The 14,715-nt window shown below is 34.5% G+C and overlaps 1 protein-coding gene across 1 annotated transcript; it reads left to right on the forward strand.

Annotated features, from left to right (window-relative positions):
• The first annotated feature begins 319 nt into the window (after positions 1 to 319).
• LOC117910147 (disease resistance protein RPV1-like) lies at positions 320 to 3,389 on the forward strand. The gene is made up of 4 exons (XM_034824203.1): positions 320 to 807; positions 1,114 to 2,188; positions 2,340 to 2,672; positions 2,763 to 3,389. The coding sequence occupies exons 1-4, from the start codon at positions 320 to 322 to the stop codon at positions 3,387 to 3,389; spliced, it is 2,523 nt and encodes an 840-aa protein (XP_034680094.1).
• The last annotated feature ends 11,326 nt before the right edge of the window (positions 3,390 to 14,715 follow it).

Genomic DNA, 14,715 nt, shown 5'->3' on the forward strand with positions numbered 1-14,715 from the left:
TATCACACGGCAAGCCAATAAAGTCAACGAAAAGCACACCTACCAAGCTAACTGGTCACAAAAGCATTGGTTTTCTATTTGAGTTGTAACACCCGACTTTTTCTTTTCCTCTTTATCATTCAACGCGCTTTTTCTTTTCTTTGTTGCGTAAAATATTTGAAGTTTTGTTGTGAGACTTGCTTCAATCACAGCTGTATTCTCAATTTTGCAATTAAGCAAATTTAGCTTTATTATTCAGTTGTGGTTGATATAAATGAATTTTTCTACTGCAATTAAGTCAGGACTCATATCTCAGACTTGGTGTCTCTACTGCTCAGTAATGGCTGCTGCTGCTGCTGCTTCTTCTTCGCCTTCTCAGGGGCGCTATGATGTGTTCCTGAGCTTTAGAGGGGAAGATACCCGCAATAACTTCACTGCCCATCTCTGTGAGGAGTTGCGCACCAAAGGAATCAACACTTTCATAGACGAGGAGAAGCTCGAGAGAGGGCAAGCCGTATCTGCTGCACTTGTTTCTGCTATTGAAAACTCCATGTTTTCTATCATTGTTTTATCAGAAAATTATGCATCTTCTAGATGGTGTTTAGAGGAGCTGGTGAAGATAATACAGTGCATGAAAAACAGCGGACACAGGGTTCTCCCAATTTTCTACAACGTCGATCCCTCGGATGTGAGAAATCACATGGGAAAATTTGGAGAAGCCTTGGCTAAACATGAAGAGAATTCCAAGGAGGTTATGGAGAGGGTGCAGATTTGGAAGGATGCTCTCACTCAAGTCACCAATTTCTCTGGTTGGGATTCAAGGAATAAGTAATTATTTAAAGCTTTTTTTCACTCTTACTTTTATTTTTTATTTTTAATATTGCCATTTTAAATGCTCTTGCTAATTCAACTATTAGTTATTACAACACAAAGGGTATGATAATATATACCATGTTAACATTATCTTATTAAAGGACCGGGTTCATAGGATTTAGAAATATTTTACTGGACTTTTTTTAAATTAGATATAAGATACCAACTATATCTTGACACATATTCTCATATTCTCTTTATTTTTATTATCTTTTTGTAGATAGCTGGACTTATTATGTGTTTATGCTTTAAATATGACAGGAATGAGTCTCTATTGATCAAGCAAATTGTCAAAGATATTTTGAATAAATTGTTATCTACATCCGGTAGTGATACTGAGAATCTAGTTGGAATAGATGCTCGCATACAAGAAATGGAAACCTTATTATGTTTGGCGTCAGATGATGTTCGAATGGTAGGAATATGGGGCATGGGTGGAATAGGGAAAACAACCCTTGTCAGAGCTGTTTATAGTCGAATCTCCTATCAATTTGAAGGTTGCTCCTTTCTTGAAAATGTTGCAGAGGATTTAAAAAAGAAGGGCTTAATTGGGTTGCAAGAGAAACTTCTTTCTCATCTATTAGAGGAAGAAAATCTAAATATGAAAGAACTCACATCTATAAAGGCAAGGCTCTACTCAAAAAAGGTCCTTATTATTCTCGATAACGTGAATGATCCAACAATATTGGAATGCTTAATTGGAAATCGGGATTGGTTTGATCGAGGAAGTAGAATTATTATAACGACTAGGGATAAACGTTTATTACTTTCACATAAAGTCAATCTTTATAAGGTTCATAAATTCAATGATGATGAAGCTCTTGAGTTCCTTGCACGTTATTCACTAAAACAAGAACTCCTTCGAGAAGATTTCCTAGAGATTTCAAGAGCTGTAATATGTTATGCTCAAGGCCTTCCATTGGCTCTTACGGTTTTGGGTTCTTTTTTATTTAGCATGAGCAAAGAAGAATGGAGAGATCAATTAGACAAATTAAAAAGTATTCCTAATATGAAAATTCATGAAGTTCTTAAAATAAGTTATGATGGGCTAGATTTTGAGGAGAAGAATATATTTTTGGATATTGCATGTTTCCTTAAAGGAGAGGATAAAAATTACGTTAAGGAAATACTAGACTATTGTGGCTTCTTCTCAGTTAGTGGTATACGAGCTCTCGCTGATAAGTCACTCATAAGTTTTTTTCACAATAGGATAATGATGCATGACTTAATACAAGAAATGGGTATGGAAATTGTTCGCCAAGAATCTCATAATCCCGGCCAGCGTAGTAGATTGTGGCTCCATAAAGATATCAACGATGCATTGAAAAAAAACACGGTAAGAGCAAAAAAATGAAATTTATTTTATGCAACACAAGTTAAGATTTGAAATTATTTTGGCTTAAGTAGTCATATGCTAATAAAATGGTAGTAGACATATATTTATTCACTATGCATGCTTTTAACTTAGTCTCCTTCTTTGTATGCAGGAAAATGAAAAAATTGAAGGCATATTCCTCGACTTGTCTCATTCACAAGAGATAATAGACTCCAGTACTCAAGCCTTCCCAAGGATGTATAAACTAAGATTGCTCAAAGTCTATGAATCTAACAAAATTTCAAGAAACTTTGGAGATACCTTAAATAAGGAGAATTGTAAAGTGCATTTTTCTCCAAACTTAAGATTTTGTTACGACGAATTGAGGTACTTATATTTGTATGGATACTCTTTGAAATCATTGGACAATGATTTCAATGCAAAGAATCTTGTTCACCTCAGCATGCATTACAGTCACATTAAACGACTTTGGAAAGGAATCAAGGTATGATTATGATGTATTGATATTATTTTCTTTAAAAAGTGTTTAATGTGCATGAAAGCTAATTTTTAAGTCAACTTTCTTTCATGGTAGGTTCTTGAAAAGTTAAAAGTCATGGATCTCAGTCACTCCAAGTCCTTAATAGAAACCCCAGATTTCTCAAGAGTCCCCAACCTTGAACGATTGGTTCTCGAAGGTTGTATATCTTTGCATAAGGTACATCCGTCTCTTGGAGTTTTGAATAAACTCAATTTCTTGAGTTTGAAAAATTGTGAAAAGCTCAAAAGTCTTCCAAGCAGCATGTGTGATTTGAAATCCCTCGAAACATTTATTCTTTCTGGTTGTTCGAGACTCGATGATTTTCCTGAGAACTTTGGGAACTTAGAAATGTTAAAGGAACTTCACGCAGATGGTATTCCTGTAAGAGTACTACCCTCCTCTTTTTCGCTCTTGAGAAACCTTGAAATATTATCCTTTAAGGGATGTAGAGGACCCCCATCTACCTCATGGTTGTTGCCAAGAAGAAGTTCAAGTTCTACTGGTTCCATATTGCATCATTTGTCAGGTTTATATTCTTTAACAAGGCTAAACCTAGGTTATTGTAATTTATCAGATGAAACAAACCTTAGTAGTCTTTGCCTCTTATCTTCATTGGAAGTGTTAGATCTATCTGGGAACAACTTTGTTACTTTGCCAAACATCAGGGACTTTCTAGCCTAGAAGGTCTGTTGTTGGAGAAGTGTAAAAGACTGCAAATACTGCCAGAACTTCCATCAAGCATATATAGTTTAATTGCGCAAGATTGCATATCATTGGAAAATGCCTCAAATCAAGTACTCAAGTCACTCTTTCCAACTACAAAGTCCCCGAAGAAAACTTTCAAGGTGGGTTCTATTTGTATACGATGTATCATAATTTTAATTATATATGCATATATATAATTATTTCGATTCTATCTCTCTAACATCCTAATAATTTTGATTCTACAGCGTAATTCGGGTGCACACTTGATATATGTGATGGTTTATGGAGTAGAATACCAGATTGGATAAGGTATCAGAGCTCAGGGTGTGAAGTAGAAGCAGATCTACCTCCAAATTGGTATAATTCCAACTTGCTGGGTCTTGCTTTGAGCTTTGTCACTTATGTTTTCGCATCTAATGTGATTATTCCAGTATCGTATACCTTGCGCTATTCAACATCCAGTTACATTACTAACCGCATTAGTATCAGATGTGATAAGGAAGGTGTAGGGTTAGATCACGTGTGGCTACTTTATATAAAACTCCCCCTCTTCAGCAATTGGCGTAATGGAACTCCCATAAATTGACATGAAGTGACTCACATCAGTGTATCATTTGGGACTCAGGTCATGGGGTGGTATCCTCCGATCAAGAGGTGTGGGTTTGATCTAGTGTACAGTAATGATCAAGACGTGAATCCCCCAGTGATCCAATTCAGCTCTATCTCCTCTCCTCCTCTTCCGAACAAGTCAATAGTAGTCCTTAAAGAAATCCATGAGGAGGAACCCAGTGGAAGTGGGTTGTCGAATGTTGATGGCTCAGAATCAGACAGCTCTGATTACCAAACCGCTGATGAGGAAGAACCCACTACTGCAAAAGAAACTGACCGCTCAGAGGATCACTCTGAATCAGAGATGCGGCCGCAGAAACGTTTGAAATCCAAGCATTATGAGGGCATCCCTTGATGATCGGAGGAACAGACCTAAAAATCTTCCCATAACATCATCTCTTGGTAATGGTAGGTTGTGTATTTCTTTTCTTTCTGCCTTTCTTTCTTAATCTGATTTTCAATATTTTAGCTTGGGTAGATGTCTTAAGATCATTTAGAACTGTTTAAAGCGGGAACTAAAAAATCCCATAACACTGTTTGAAATTAGAGTACTCTCACATATCGTCAATTTCATGCTTAATCATCCCGGGATACACATGGTTGCATATCATTAGAATCATTTGTATTAATAATGCATTCTCAGTTTACTAATTGTGGCAACTAAACACAGTCCCCAAATCTCTCTCGGGGTTTATCATCTTCAATAGATACGCATTGTTTTTGCAGTGGTAATGTATTTTGTGAATTGCAGTCGAATGATCTCCATTCCTGTGAGCATTGCAATTAACTAGGGAGATTATTTTAGTGGAGGTGATGCTATAGCACCAGTGAAGGAGCAGAAGCAGAAGCAAAGGAGAGAAGATCTTGTAACGGAACACAATCTTCCATAAACTAACTATTTTGGGATTGTTTTTCATTTCTAGAAATGGAATGACTATGTAAATTAAAGGATTACTGGATTCTTCAATTCAAAGAGTTATCACAAATTTGAGTCACTACTCACCTACATTTGATTTCATTCCTTCTACTATCTCCACCTTGCTTCTTAATTCTTATAATGATAAATGTGTTATATAAAATTTTGATTATATTTCATTTAACCATTTTTGCTTTAGGGTCACATCTCTTAGTCGTATAGATATTGTTTACTTTAATCCAAAGGACTCCCACGATTTTAAAACGCACCTATAAGGTTAAAAGGAATCCATGCATATATGGATATATCACATCCAATATGGTGAAAAAGCTTTTATGTATGAACTCCTCTTAACCTTACAAAATTTATTTTAAAGTTGTGAAAGTCCTTTGGCTCAAGAGCAAAAAATATCTATATAATTAGAAGTGAGTCACTATAGATGATATCAAAGTCAATCCTCAACTCCAATGCAGGCTTCTAATTGACCCCGCCATCCTCTAGAACACAATAAGTATGTTGTGTTTGAATGGAGAGTGATTATGATATATTATATCATATAAGAGAAAAAACTTATGGTATCATATATATATATGTGTGAACTTTTCTTAACCTTATAACATGTTTTAAATTCATGAAGGTCTTTTATCTTGAAGGAGATAATATCTACATAATTGGAAGTGGTTTCTACAAAGGACAACCTAAAATCAAACAAAATTTTACAAATTTCATTTTTTAAAAACATATTTCATTTTTTCTTAATCAAATACATTTTCAAGAAAAGAAAAATAGGAAATTAAAACTAGTTTTAGAAAATAAAAATTAGAAAATATTTCTCAAACCAAATGCAACTTATCTCAAAGTTCTTTTGTAAGAATAAATCAAATTTTTATTATTTAAACTCATCTCATTTTAATAGGTATACCTTTGACCCCCAAAAAGATTTCCTTTAGAGACCCTCTTTTGACAACCCATTCTCACTCCACTCGCTACTCACTCTCACTTACTTCTACCCAAGGATGAGGATGAAAATATCAATTTTGATGGATACATCGATAACTTGACTTTACAAATATATCAAGAAATATTATAAAGTATCGATGAATATTTTTATACAAAATATCGATAGACATGAAAATTAATCAAAACTCATAAAATTTTTTTAAAAAAATTCTAAAATTGATATAATAAGTCATAATAAACATTTTAAAATTGTTTTATTAAAAAAATAATATACGTATGATATACATATTTGATAATAATATCACGTGCATTAATTAAAAATATGAATTTTATAAGTGTATATTTATTGTTAAGTCACATTAAATATTATTCGATAATAATATTATGATATTTGATTATAATATTTCTAATTTTAAAATTTATTTAATAATAAAGTTATAATTCATTTAATTTAATTTTTTAATAGTATAAAATAAATGATGATATATGAATAATTTTTTAATATTTAATTAATATATTAAAGAATTTTATATTTTTATATTTTTAGTAACCAATTAAATGAAATTTATTTATTTAATTATAAAATAATTATAATTAATTTGTTTATTAAAATATTTTTTAAATATTTTTTTATGATAACTTTTAATATATATATTTGGTGAATATAACATGTTGACCTAGTGGTTGTTCAAGGTTCATTTTCAACCTTTTGTCTGGGTTAGGTATTTTTTTAATTTTGCTCCCACCTATACTTATCCCTTACCTCTTACTCTCTTACGCCATCCCTTCCCATGAAACCCTCTATTTTGCGCCCACCTATACCTATCCTTTCCTTCTCTCTCTCATGGGCATATCCTTTGCATGATACACATTTTAATCAACAAATTATAATTAATTTGTTCACTAAAATATTTCTTTAGGTTGTATTTGGTTCCAAAAATTACTAAGAAAACAAAAGAAAAATATAAAGAAATATTATTTTTTCATATTTGGTTGTCGTATGAAAAATATATAAAAAATCAAATATAATTAAAATTAAGTAAAATTTTTTGTATGTTTAAATTATTTAATTTTTATATCGATGAGTTAAAATAAATAAAATGAGTTTAAAGTAACAAATAAAAATAAATTTTCAAATTTTAATCTATTTTTTTATCTTTTTTTATTTTTTATCTTTTACTTTTTCTTTCTATTTTCTTCCTCCCATATTTTCCCCTAGTTTTCCACCTTAAAATTGTATTTTTGTGATAACTTTCGAATATATTTGACATAGTGGTTGCCTAGGGTTCATTCTGAACCATTTGTTTGGATTTCGAATATATTTGACAATTTTTTAAATCCTTCCTCCCACCTATACCTATCCTTTCCCTCTCTCTCACACACACACAGCCATCCCCTTCGGGCCATTCCCATGAAACCCATTTTTTTCTCTCTTTTCTCATCCCTCTCACAAGTTGATTACTACCCAAAAAGTGCTATTTTGCGCCTTTAATTCATTAAGTTTTAAGCACTTTTGTGTAGTAGTTCTCCATTTTTATTCCAATTGGCATGTTAAGGACCTAGCAATGACTTCTAATCATATTTGTGGCTAGTTTTAGTGTTTTGGCAGCTTTTTGGATCATTAAGACAAGCCAAGTAAAGGAGAGAAGCAAAGAGGAAAACAGAGTGAAGAGAACAAAAGACAGCAGTTGCAGTCTTCCTTTGCACTTTTGGAGAACTTCCCGAAGTCTATTTTCTACATGCTATATACCATTTCAAAGCCCAGGAAGTCAAGAATCCAACGCTTCAAACCATGTACGATTTGGAGCTGAAATGAGGAAGATATGGCATTCGGAAGACAACTGCACCAAGCATGTGCGAATTTGGCACAACAGCCCAAGCTTGTGCGAAATTCGCACAACACCTTCCCCTTGTGCGAAATTCACACAACACCTTCTCCTTGTGTGAAATTCGCACCAGCCCATGCGTCTTTGGTGCAAAATCTCCTCTATTTTTTCGACTCCACATGAGATCTTTTCTTATGTATTTTTTATGTAAATTCCTTTCTTATCCCTGTAATTAGCCAATCACAGGCTTTGCTTTGTAAAGACTATAAGAGGGGTGGAAATCATCTCTCGACCATATGTTATATTTTACACTTAGTGAAATACAGGCTCTCTTTGCTTTCCTTTTCTCTCTACTATTTTCTTTTTCTTGGAAGCCAAACAACCTCTGAGGATGTTTTCCCATAGGATGAGAGGCTAAACTTTTGGTTTCTTGGAGTGAAGGAAGCTAGGTGAAAAGTCCAGATGCTAAAGTGGAAAACTCTCGTGCATTAAATACAGGTAGTTGGAGTTCATAAATGACTTTTAAATCTAAAGTTTTGCTTTAAATCCCTTAGAATCACTTTGAATGGCCAATACATGGTAATCTTCAGGTCTCTGTGGATACTTATTGCTAGATCCACATCAGTCCATTAGTTATCATGTACGAGCCATTGGAAAGTGGCTCAAGGTGAAGACCCACAGTGTCTAAATCCATTAATGGAACTTGACTACCATTTCTATTGATTTTTTATGGATTAAATCTTCATTGTTAAACCTATACCGGTTCGGGAAACAACCATCCTTTATGTTGTTGTCCCCAATACGAGAAGAAAAATCCGGAATTTCCTACTTTGCATTCTGAACTTGATCCTAGCAACCCTTAGCTCCGGGAGACTTTCTTTCTTCCATTTTTATTTAGTTCTATATTAGTTTAGTTTCAAGCACCACTTTCAAAACAAATTTTCTTTTCTTTTAAACTTTAAGTTTTTGACAAAGGAAATCATCAGACTCAATTTCTAATCTTGAGTATATCACTGGTAGAATGAAAACCCATCCCAGAGTTCGACCCTAGAGCTGCTATACTATAGTAGCTTTGCTACGCTAGTATGAGGTCATAGGATTTATAAATATTTTTTATTAAAACACCCGACTGGGCACGAATCACAAGTCACAACCACTTTTTTTCTTCCTTTCTTCTCATCATTTCATATTCTTTTTTTTTTCTCTCTCTTTCTTTTTTCCATAGCCATTTTCATCTGCCCATCACCGACGCCACCATCCATTGTCCGCCGTGACGTGCCACTACCGACACTGGTGTCACTCTCCCATGACTTCCTCCTCTCTCATCTCATCATTTCTCTCTTCTTTCCCTCTAAAATACCAAGAGCATGGCATGGAGGGAAAATGGGAAGTTCGGGTGAGCTAAACACCAAGGCAACTTGTACAATCATTGCTATGGCTACTTTCATTTTGTTTTCAAGACATGCATGGGTATACTCTTTGATCTCTACACAGTAGATGTTAGTAATTTGTGGGTTTTGTTTTTTTTGTTTTTTTTTTTTTTTCATTTGATGTTTTGTTTATTGATTTATATTTTTGATGTTGGGTTTGGATTTGTTGGATTTTGTTTAATTCTTTTAGGCATCAATAGGGATGGCAATGGGGCAGGTTTTTCGGGTACCCACCCCGCCCCTAATGGGACAGGGTTTAAATTTAATAAACGGGTTTAAGATGGGTATGAGATTTTTTTTAAAACCTGGGATGGGTTCGGGGCGGGTTTGGGTATTGCCCCATCCCATCCTGTCCCGCCCCGCCCCACCCCACCCCACCCCATTTACATATAAAATTAATTTTAAAATTAAACTTAATTTAAAATTTTATTTTACTATTTTTAATATATAGATAATAATAAATTTTTTTAATAAAATAAGTTATAAAAAATATAATAATTTTATTATTTATAAAATATATTTATTTTAATGTAATTAAAATTTTTTAAGTAATTTAAAAAAAAAAAAAAAAAAAAAAAAACTAAACGGGGCCGAGCGGGGTGGGTATGTTCCCATACCCGCCCTGCCCCACTTAATTTTTTAAACGGGATGGGGATGGGAATTGTTTTTAATAAACGAGGCGGGGTTGGGATGGGGGTGACCCATCTCGAACCCGCCCCGTTGCCATTCCTAGGCGTCAATTATTAATGTTAGGCTTGGTTATTCCATGCAGACTTGGGCTTGTGCGTATTGAATATTTAGGTTGGGCCTCATTCTTTGATTTGAGCCTGTTAAGGAGGTTTTGGACTTGACCTTGGGTTAATTTTATCCTTTATAGTTCATTTATGATTCATTGTCATGTTTAGATCATTCAAAAAACTATGTTCTTGAAAATAATTTCACTAAAAGTATTAGAAATCAGAAGGTGTCCAATTAGGCAAGTTTTAAAAATACTGTTGGCAAATCTACCAATAAATTGTTTACAGTCCAACCACCCAAAATATAATTGCCTACTTGAATGAAATAAATAATAAACTTTAATTTATACAAAATATTTATTATTATAATTAATATTTTAATATCCCTCATTTAAAAAAAAAATAAATAAATATCCAAAATACCCATGGGTCAACACGGACTCTTTTTCAATGATCGCATTTAATTTACTGCAAATTTTGCTGAGAGTATATTATTCCCAATTCTCATTTTCATACATATTCTATTATTTTTCTTTTGCAAATAATCAAATTTAGTTATCTGTTTGTTTGATTTGTTCATCAATTTGGAATTATATGTATCTTTTTGTTTCCCACTGGATAATTTAGGATTCACAACTCAAATTTCTGAATCCATCTTCTCCACTCCTCATAATGGCTGATCCTTCTTCTTCTCATTTTCTTTACAACAGAGCTATAATGTGTTCTTGAGCTTTGGAAGAGAAGAGAAGACATCCACAATAGCTTCACTGCTCATCTCTATAATGAGCTTGAAAAGGTGTTTATACTTATGATATCTTCTTGATAAGTAATCAAATTTCTAGATTTGGACTCAATTTTTCGTAATCATGTTTTTTTATTAAAAAATGAGTTACATTAGAATTTTATTTCTTATATTATTTTTCTTTAAAAACAAATAAAAATAAGTAATGGCTCTAATTTGTAAAAATTAATATGTTTTTTTTTTTTAATAAAAACGAGTTTCACCATTAAATGGAAATACAAGTAAAACATACAAGTCATAGTTTCATTGTTGTTTTCCTCTTATGATCTTCTATGTTTATAAAGAGAAATATGAAAAAAGTAATATAAAAGATAAAATTAAGTCCTTATACAAATTCTAAAAACCGATGACCCCATGGACTACTTATCCTTGCCAATTCACACTGTTCCACAATTTTGCATGTTCACATTGCTCAAAATAAAACTATTATAGATCAAAAGACGAGTCTAGGTTCAAAGAGTTTAGCAGGTTTTTAGGAATGCCAGTTGAGGGGTGAGATGAAGAAATCTACTTGTTGCTGGGTAAGTTGAGGAAAAAGGTCGGAAGCAGGACATTTTGCAAAGGGAGGAAGAAGAAATCGGTGTCTGTTTCTCACTTTGAAAGGGAGCTTAGAAGGTTGGATTGTTCGATTAGTTATGGAGATTTTGTGTTCATTTCCAAAAAGGGTGGCAGAAACTATTAGGAGCTAATTTTGGTGGATTGATGAGAAATGAAAACTACTTAAGTAGGTGATTAGGTCCCAGAAGACAGATTTGGTTTGTCTTATTTAGATGAACATGAAGGAGATGTCGTTAAAGGTGGTGAAAAGTCTGGATGTTGGTAGGTTTTTGGACTAGGGTGTAGTTGATGCTAGGGGAGTGTCTGGAGGCATCTTGATTTTTTGGGACAATAGAGTTTTGGATCTTCTGGAGCTAAAATGTGGAGGTTTCACCATCTCAAGTAGTTTTAGGAATGTGGAAAATGGTTTTGTCTGGGTATTCATAGGTGTCTATGGTCTAGTCCTCTCAAGGAAGAGAAAAAAAAAGACTTTTAGGATGAGTTGGGTGTAATTAAAGGTATGTAGAACGATCCCTGGTGTGTAAGAGGGGATTTCAACTCTGTTAGTTTTCCAAGGGAAATGAGGAAAGAGGTCAGTTTAACGACAAAGATGAGAAGATTCTATTAAGTCATTGAGGAACTAAGACTGAAAGATTTACCCATTTCTGATGGTTAGTTCACATGATGTGGTGGCTCAAACTCTCAAGCAGCGTCAAGGTTGTATCACTTTTTAGTTTCTAATGAATGGGAGAACCACTTTTCAGGTGCCTTCCAATGCGCTCTTCCTAAGATCGTCTCTGATCACTATCCTATTACACTAGAGGGTGGAGGGGATAAAAGAGGTAAGACCATTTTCTGTTTTGAGAATATGTGGCTATTATCGAATGGTTTCAAAGTATTAGTGAGGAAGTGGTGGACTGAGTACTCAATTACAAGGAGTAGTAGTCATTGTCTTGATGAGACGTTGAAGGCGCTTAAAAAGGATCTCATAGTGTGGAATAAAGAAATTTTTGGCAACCTCTCCTTTAAGAAATCAGAAGCCTTTTCTTGAGTTCATTTCTAGGATTCCAAAATAAAGTTAATCCCCTCTCTATTAAGGAGGCAAAGGCTAGAAAAGGGTTTGTCGAGGAGTATAAGAAATGCGTTTTATTGGAAGGAGCTTCTTAGAGATAGAAATCTAGGGAAATTTGGTCAAAAAAGGGCAACAAAAACACTAAGTTTTTTCATAAGGTGGCCAATGCCCGGGCAAGAAGGAATCTATTATCCAAGGTGAAAATTAATGGGTTTATTTTGACTAACAATGAGGATATCAAGGCTAGGGTGTGCAGGGCTTACCAAACTCTACTGACTGAAAATGGGGACTGGAGACCAAGCCTTGGGAATCTTCAATTTAGAGTGTTGGAAAAAGATAGGTCCAGAAGTTTAGAGGAGCCTTTTTTGGAAGAAAAGGTGTTTAAAGCCCTTTCCAACCTTTGTGGTGACAAAAAGTCAAGTCCAGACAACTTTACCATGGCGTTCTGGCACTTCTGTTATGATTTCACAAAAGCTAAGATTATAACCCTCTTTGAAGATTTCTTCCGCCTTGGCACATTCCAAAGGAGTTTAAACTTCACTTTCCTAGTTCTGATTAAAAAAAAAAGGGTGCGGAAAAGTTGAAAGACTTTAGATTGATCAACCTAGTTGGTAGACTGTACAAGTTGTTTTCCAAAGTCCTGACAAACAAGTTGAAGTCAGCCAAGGGGAAGTTGGTTTCAGATAGTCAACGGGCCATTATTCAGGGTATGCATATTTTGGATGTTGCCCTTATCGCAAATGAGGTTGTGGATTCTAGGTTAAAGGTCAACATTCCTGGCCTTCTCCTAAAATTGGACATTGAGAATGTGTTTGACCATTTCTATTATGACTAAAATGGGGTTTGGGGAAAGATGGATTAGCTGGATTAGTTAGTGTATTTCCATTGCTAGCTTCAGTTTTAATCAACAGAACTCCATTCGGCTTTTTCCATAGCGCTAGAGGCTTGAGACAAGGGGACCCGTTATCTCCCTATTTTTTCATTTTGGTCATGGAGACTCTCAATCAACTATTGTCTAGAGCCAGTTGTGGGGACTTCATTAAGGGGTTTAAGGTGGGAAGAAATAGTGGGGAAGGGAGAGTCTTGCTTCATTTCCCATTTGCTAATGACACTCTAATTTTTTGTAATGTTAATAGCAACCATTTGAGATACTTGAGTTGGGTGTTTTTATAGTTTGAGGCAATCTCCTATTTAAAGGTGAATAGAGATAAAAGTGAGGTTATTACCATAGGAAGGTTAGAGTCTTGGGAGGATGTTGCTTTGGTGATGGGGTGTAGAGTTGGGAAGCTTCCCACTTCTTATTTGGGACTCCCTTTGGGTGCCTCTTTCAAGTCTTCAAGGGTATGGGATGTAATGGATGAGAGATTCAGGAAAATATTGTCTCTATGGAAGAGGCACTATCTCTCTAAGGGGGGAAGGCTCACCTTGATAAAAAACACTCTGTCTGTTAATGTTACCATATACAAATTAGGAATGAAATTGCCTATACATATAGGAAATGTTAATGTTACCATATACAAATTAGGAATCAAATTGGTTGTACATATAGGAAAAGATTGACAAATTGGCTTAACATGTATTTGTTAATGTTACCATATACAATTTATGAATTTAGACTCCGTGTATAGGATATATATATGTATATAGATGGATGCAGAAGACAAAAAACTGATCAGAGTTCTCGGTTTCTGTGGAGTTTTTTTTAGTATTTTGACATGGTATCAGAGCAAGGTTTCGGTACCTTCTGAGTAGAGTTCGTGATCTTCTACCAATCAAACGCTTGGCATCGAAAACAGTGTTGATCGGGTTCATCGTGACCTGGTTCTTGGCTGTTTCTATTCCAATTTTCTGGTGTGCTATTTCCTTTGTGTCTCGCTTGCATCATGTCATCAGATATGTTGGAATCATTTCCTATTAGATTTACTGGCAAAAATTATTGTGCTTGGGAGTTTCAATTTAAATTATTTGTCAAAGAAAAAGAATTATGGGGTCATATTGATGGGAGTAATCCTATACCTTATGATGTCGAGGCTTTGTCTAAGTGGGAAATTAAGGATGCTTGGGTTATGACCTGGATCCTTAGCTCGGTTGAACCTCACCTTGTTCTCAATCTGAGGCCTTATAAAACTGCTGTTGTTATGTGGAATTATCTCCACACGGTTTACTATCAAGACAACTCTGCTAGGTGTTTTCAATTAGAGTATGAGATGGCTATTTTCACATAAGGAAGTCTCTCAATTGAGAATATTTTTCTGGTTTTCAAACTCTTTGGACTGATTATTCTGACATTGTTTATGCTAATGTTCCCGCTGTAGCTCTTTCTACTGTCCAAGCAGTGCATGCAATGATGAAGCTACGACTCGACTTTGAAATTGCACGGTCTAATTTGATGAATTGTCATCCTGTACCATCT

Source organism: Vitis riparia, unplaced genomic scaffold (assembly GCF_004353265.1).
Source record: "Vitis riparia cultivar Riparia Gloire de Montpellier isolate 1030 unplaced genomic scaffold, EGFV_Vit.rip_1.0 scaffold623_pilon_pilon, whole genome shotgun sequence".
NCBI classification, from domain to species: Eukaryota; Viridiplantae; Streptophyta; class Magnoliopsida; order Vitales; family Vitaceae; genus Vitis; species Vitis riparia.